Source organism: Etheostoma cragini, chromosome 20, assembly GCF_013103735.1.
Source record: "Etheostoma cragini isolate CJK2018 chromosome 20, CSU_Ecrag_1.0, whole genome shotgun sequence".
Lineage (NCBI taxonomy): Eukaryota > Metazoa > Chordata > Actinopteri > Perciformes > Percidae > Etheostoma > Etheostoma cragini.
In genome coordinates, this window is record NC_048426.1 from 283,034 (window position 1) to 289,443 (window position 6,410).

At 41.8% G+C, this 6,410-nt stretch overlaps 2 protein-coding genes across 3 annotated transcripts in view; both read left to right on the forward strand.

The window, feature by feature from the left end:
• Window positions 1-6,410, forward strand: part of ganc (glucosidase, alpha; neutral C) — a 30,799-nt gene that overhangs the window by 17,761 nt on the left and 6,628 nt on the right. The gene's annotated exons all lie outside the window — the stretch shown is intronic.
• Window positions 1-6,410, forward strand: part of capn3a (calpain 3a, (p94)) — a 19,043-nt gene that overhangs the window by 1,930 nt on the left and 10,703 nt on the right. For both annotated transcript variants that reach the window (XM_034859183.1, XM_034859184.1), the window contains exons 3-12: window positions 368-486; window positions 646-779; window positions 1,307-1,475; window positions 2,415-2,498; window positions 2,645-2,739; window positions 2,892-2,969; window positions 3,236-3,396; window positions 3,974-4,143; window positions 4,429-4,440; window positions 6,190-6,398. In XM_034859183.1, coding sequence (XP_034715074.1) covers window positions 368-486; window positions 646-779; window positions 1,307-1,475; window positions 2,415-2,498; window positions 2,645-2,739; window positions 2,892-2,969; window positions 3,236-3,396; window positions 3,974-4,143; window positions 4,429-4,440; window positions 6,190-6,398 — 1,231 coding nt within the window. The remainder of the gene's footprint in view (window positions 1-367; window positions 487-645; window positions 780-1,306; window positions 1,476-2,414; window positions 2,499-2,644; window positions 2,740-2,891; window positions 2,970-3,235; window positions 3,397-3,973; window positions 4,144-4,428; window positions 4,441-6,189; window positions 6,399-6,410) is intronic.

Genomic DNA, 6,410 nt, shown 5'->3' on the forward strand with positions numbered 1-6,410 from the left:
CAAAAGGTCCTGGCAGACACTGTTAACCATTCCCTGTTGAAAAACGTCAACATTGTTCCCAGTGACACCCTGTCACACACCTGGACAATCAGAAAACACAAATGTCAGCACTCGGCGGCGCTCGTTTCCTCCAGAGAAACCAGACCGTGTCAAGCAGAGGAGTTCCCGTCGGCCTTTGATTTTCTTGGGTGTGAAATCCCCAAATCAAGGACGAAGTGCATGTTATTTACGGTGCCAGCTATTTTATTGTTGAATGACTGTCGAAGCCAACTTATTCCATACAGTAGCTCAGGGAAAGAAGCAGAATTTCAAGAAATCCCAACCCATCCCACATGGAGGATAAGATGACATGCTTTCCTGTGTTCAGGTGACTGCTGGTTGCTGGCCGCCATCGCCTGCCTCACCTTGAATGAGAAGCTTCTCTACCGCGTTGTTCCCCACGAGCAAAGCTACACGGAGGACTATGCTGGCATCTTCCACTTCCAGGTCACAAACAACCGTCCTTCCTTTACTTTACTGAAACACATGAGGAAAACATTCATTAGTGGGACACAGAGACATAACCGTTTGATTCGAGGGTTTAAAGTCTGTACAAGTTGAAAGGAATATCACTACCTCCGCATCCTTTCTTCTTTTGGCTTTCAGTTCTGGCGTTATGGCGACTGGGTCGACGTCGTCATTGACGACCGCATCCCAACCTTCAACAACCAGCTGGTCTTCACCAAGTCCGCTGAGAGGAACGAGTTCTGGAGCGCCCTGCTGGAGAAGGCCTACGCCAAGTCAGTACTGGCAAAGTATTTGGTTCTTACCAAGATAACAAACAAGTTCGCTTTAGAACTGTTTTAATAATACATCATTTGATAATATTTATTTATTCTGCAGGGGAGGTGAGAAGAGTTATTACTCTACTCTCTCAATGAGAATAGAGTAATATTCTCATTCGGCTAAAGGCTTATATGTAGAACCGTCTCACACATAGAAAGCACTTTTGTTTTATTGGGTCACAGATTTGCGATTTGTGTAGATACATGCAGGATATTAGCAGTGTTTATAGTTTTTTTTTTTTTTGACATTTTTTGTTCCAAGCTGAATCATATAATATGTCTTTTTTATACATACAAATCATACAAACACTTCTACTCAGGTTTGGGCGATATAACAGGAAGAGAAAATAACTTTTACTGGGAAAGCGTCTCACTACGATTAAAAAGTAACGCCTACTTGTTAGATTTAAACATGGATATGCCAAAAAGAATGAATTAAAAATCTAAGAGTAAATGGGAACTCCGTGCACTCCCCCGTCCAGGCTGCACGGCTCCTACGAGGCCCTGAAGGGGGGAAACACCACCGAGGCCATGGAGGATTTCACTGGGGGGGTCACTGAGTTCTACGAGATGAAGGAAGCTCCCAAAGAGCTCTACAAGATCATGAAGAAAGCTCTGGAGAGAGGCTCCCTCATGGGCTGCTCCATCGATGTGAGTCAGACTTTTTTTTCTTTTTCCACGTTAATAACTTATAACTTTTCTATTATCATCAGAGGAGACATTTAGGACCCAACTGCAAAGCATTGTCTCGCTGAGTTCTGCTGGTTGAAACTTAGAGACACTTAAAAGATCCCATGGTGCACTGAGTACAGTTAAACATGTTTGCATTATTATACTATTAATAGTATATATTATATATTAAAACAAATGTTACAAAGTACTCCACATGGTTGAACCGGGATTAAAAACATTTCAGCACTGCATTAAGGCAAATAACATCAGTCAACTAAAATAATGCAACAATAAAAATGGAATGAAGTACCCAACAATATTGTAAGATAAATAAAACAATAATATGAGGGTTTTCTTAAACACTAATGTATACACTAATACAAAATTAAAACGGCGTGCGGGATGTTTATGGGAGTCAGCAAAGAGCCTTTGGGCCCCACATGATGCCCTAACATATTTTAGATCTTGAGCTAGGACAAAAAGCTCAACAGTCACTGATATATTCATGTGAGACCGTTATGTCACGGCTTCTAGGAGGACAAGCCTAACATCCTTTCCACCTCATGCCTTTTTATCTTGACATCCCAAGATATGGGATTTTGTTTTCTTTGCTCTGCACGTTACGTTCAAGTACACTTTAAGTTTGTGTAAATTAACAATGAAAGGGTTTCTAACAGAAGACGTTTCCTGTTAATAAAAGTAAAATAGTATAAGTATTTTGACAATTCACATTACCTTATATTCTGTTCATTTTAATACATTCTGTATACATTGTTAAGACTGTTAAAATTAATAAATGTTAAGTACATGACATGATAAATAGAATCAACCAATACAGCTTCCAGCAATCGGTGATCGGCCCCCAAACTCCTGATCGGAGCCCCCTTAGCATGTAACATGTCTTTTGTGCATGTGCAGTCGCTGGTTCCTGCTCGCTTTGAGACTCGCACCGTGACGGGACTTGTGAAGGGCCACGCCTACTCTGTGACGGCCGTGGAGGAGGTAAAGCCCATGTACTGGGATGGCCAGCGTGGTTTGGGGTCACTAATGCTTTTAACTGGACCATTACTGCAAATTAAGACAATACAGTAAGCATGGGTTTGAATGGGAGGATCTCCACTGTTCCATTCTTTTTTCCCCACTTACAGTGTAAACCATCCCAGCACAAGGACACTAAAGTTCGTCTGGTGCGTCTCAGGAACCCGTGGGGTCAAGTGGAGTGGAACGGTCCCTGGAGTGACAAGTAACCGCCTTTACTCGTTTCCAGCCCTACTTGTGTGTTACAGAGGAGCTAGTGCTTGATGAAGTTACTCATTACAATAACTAACCCCGGTTCTTCCCTTAAATCTGTCGTATCTTTAGGCAATTTCACTATGTTCCACCTTCTCTCTACAGCTCTAAGGAGTGGGCCACGCTCTCTAAGACTGAAAAAGAGAAGCTGCAGCACCAGAGCGCCGAGGACGGAGAGTTCTGGTGAGTGGCACGTTTTTACACTTTTATTGCAGTTGTGAAAAGCGGATTTAATGACTTCTTCTCTGCAAGCAAATTTGATTTTATTGGGAATTAAAAGAAAAAGAGGGCAAATTGCCAATACAAAGAACCAATGTAATTAAAAAGTGACTATTTTAACGTAGCTCTGGGTTTTCTTCCCTCCTCAGCATAAGTTATATTGGGGTTTAGTCAGCACCCGGTGATGCCACATGTTACCCAGATAACCGTTGCGCCCCGATCTCTTCTAGGATGTCATTTGAGGACTTCAAAAAGAACTACACTAAGATCGAGATCTGTAACCTCACCCCCAACGCCCTGGAGGACGATAAGATCCACAAGTGGACGGTTTCTGTGAACGAGGGTCGCTGGGTGAGAGGCTGCTCCGCTGGGGGCTGCAGGAACTACCCAGGTACTCCCCGTCGGCACAGGCACCCAACAAGACAGACGCGCTTTTATTGACTTTTACATTCCACCACCATCAATACTTTAAATGAATTTAAAAAAAAAAAAAAAACTAGCATGTATTGAAGTTTGGAAGAAACAGATTTTTAAAAGGTTTAAGCCTCGGGTTGTCTTCAGGTCAAATTTGACCTGTTTTCAAAATATCTATTCCTATTCTTTTTAACTATTTAATTGTGATTATCAATCTTTTTGAAACAGTATCAGACATACCTTTCTGTGATTAGCCTTTAATACTACTCTAAATAACTCATAACGTCTGCTTTTTTTTTAACTCAAGAATTAGGTATAATTTCCTATGAATGAGGTTTATTGACCATGAATTCCAAAAATAAGTGTAAAATTAGTAATAAGTTGGTGCTGGTTGTGTTTCTACATGGTAGTGAAAAGAAGCGTTAAACTTTAAAAAGTTGTCAGAAAATGAGACAAAAACGTCCAAAAGTATTGGACGGATGAATGGAAGACAACACAAGGGTTAAAACAAATAAAGAAATCAAGAAAGAAATATCCCCCTAAATGTCCTGCAGACACTTTCTGGACCAACCCTCAGTACCGCCTCCGTCTGATGGAGGAGGACGATGACCCCGAGGACAACGACGTGGGCTGCACCTTCGTGGTGGCTCTGATGCAGAAGAACCGGCGGAAAGAGCGCAAGCTGGGAGCCAACCTGTACACCATCGGATTCGCCATCTACGAGGTGTCCGGATCTTATCCGCCATCAAGAGATTGTGTGACAGGCTGGGGCTAACCCTATGCACAGAATCCTAATGTCTCTTCTTTTATTGCATCAACAATTTCATATTGTCGTGTTAATGAGTTTAGAGGCTTCAATTTTCCTTCATTCACTCATTTCGTCATTATTCTGCAGCACCAGATTAAGTATTTTTAAACTGCTTTTTGTTCTAGTTGTTAATCACGAGAGAAATTTTAATTTGCAGCCTTTAATGCCACAATCCCTAATGTTGCCTCCGTTTCTCTACAGGTGCCGAAGGAGGTAAGGAAGATGTGGAGCAGCAGTGTGCAAGTCCATTTCATCCTACTGTTTGTTTTCATGTGACATATAATTATCCTTTAGTATGTTTTTGTTCATAATTCGGATTCATTTGTAACATACAAACAGGAACGAAGACACACCTACAACCCCCCCCACCCCCACCTATAACAGGACATCAGACATGACATTAAAATCATGCTTTTAGCGTTGTACGCAAAAACAACATTCTGTACAGACTCTTGCCGTTACAAATACAGATGTGCGTTACCTTATGCGGTCGTGCACGAGCCTCACCCTCCTCCCAAGGCCGTCCCATATTTGTCCTAATAAGGTCCATATCAATCAATCAGTGTTGTTGGCTCAGTGGTAGAGCAGGCTCTCTCTCTCCGCTTTCTCACCTAACTGTCCTATCAAAAAGGACCGGTGGAAAAGCCTAAAAATAATCTTTAGAAAAAATATATTCCAGCCTTGATGACCAATCATGAAACAGAAAAATAGGGGAAAAACACAATTCAGTGATTGTGAGACTGAGGTGCTAAATCTTCGAGTTGTTGATTGATTGCAACCCACAGGCCATCAGGAACTGTAGGGCTATTTATTTATTGTCCCGATAGGTAATTCAGTCCAATAAACTGGTAGAGTCATATGGATTTGAGTCATATTGGCTTCATCAAGGTAATTAACCCTTGTGTGGTATTCAGGTCTGTGGGACCCCGGTTGCTAAAAAAAAAAGCTAATTATAATTTCTTCTAACTCAAACACATTGGCCTTGGCTCATTTTCTGTGAAGAACATAAAACATAACTTATTTTCAATAATTCCTCCGCCACCCCCCCTACATATAACTATTACATGAGGAGTTCAGGTCTACTGGACCCAAGTGAAGGTGCTATGAAACTTAACTGCGTCCTCCTCCTAACTGGGCCTCTGTGTGTGTGTGTGTGTGTGTGTGTTTATGTGTGTGTGTGTGTGTGTGTACAGTATGTGTGCCTGTCTGAGTGTAGGTGTCTGTGTGCAGGAATGTTGTTTTTCTGCACCTGCTATATGCTATTAATATAATATATTGACTTAAAATCACAATTGTTACATTTCAAGCCATTTCACCTGTTCTGATTAAGTTTGAAGAAATAACAGCAACAATGATGAAAAATCTTTTTTTTAACCTTTTTTATAGTTGAATTTCCTTGTTTTCTCACTAAAAAACTAAAACGCCAGCTGATCATAAATGTAAACTCAAAGGGGTAAAGGCAAATATGAACCATAAATGATGTATATGTCATTGGTAATTGAGCTGAAGGAACCATCTGTTAAGTATTTTTACATTAATAAGTATGTGGTGCGTCCACCAGACCCGGGGACATTGGCTGTGTAACAAAAATATGAACAGCACACAAAGGTTAAGTGGTGCAGGCTGTGTACTCTGCATCCAGAGTACTTTATCCATGTATTGTTTCGTGTTACCATCTGAGGTCACTGAAGCAGTCTACAAAGCCATGGGAGCGTTACGCATCATCACATTTTTACGCATGGAAATTCTTTATAAATCCCGATTTTTGCAAGGAATGCAAATTTCAATCCGCTTCCTGCAACTTTGTCCTGCGTAACAGGTTTTATAATTGAGGCCCCTGGACTTGACTAACTTATGAGGGAGTTCTTTCTTTGCTCAGTTTTGTCTATTTTCATTAGGAGTGTTAGAACTGTTTCCATTCAACGTTTCCTACCGTTTTCCCGTTGTGACTCCCCCTTCCAGATGCACGGGAACAAGCAGCACATGCCGAAGGAATTCTTCCTGTTGACCTCCTCCAAAGCTCGCTGCAAGTCCTACATCAACCTGCGCGAGGTGACCCAGCGCTTCCGCCTGAGCCCCGGGGAGTACGTCATCATCCCCTCCACGTACGAGCCGCACCAGGAGGGCGAGTTCATCCTGCGAGTCTTCTCTGAAAAGAGGAACACCTCAGAGTGAGTGGGTGA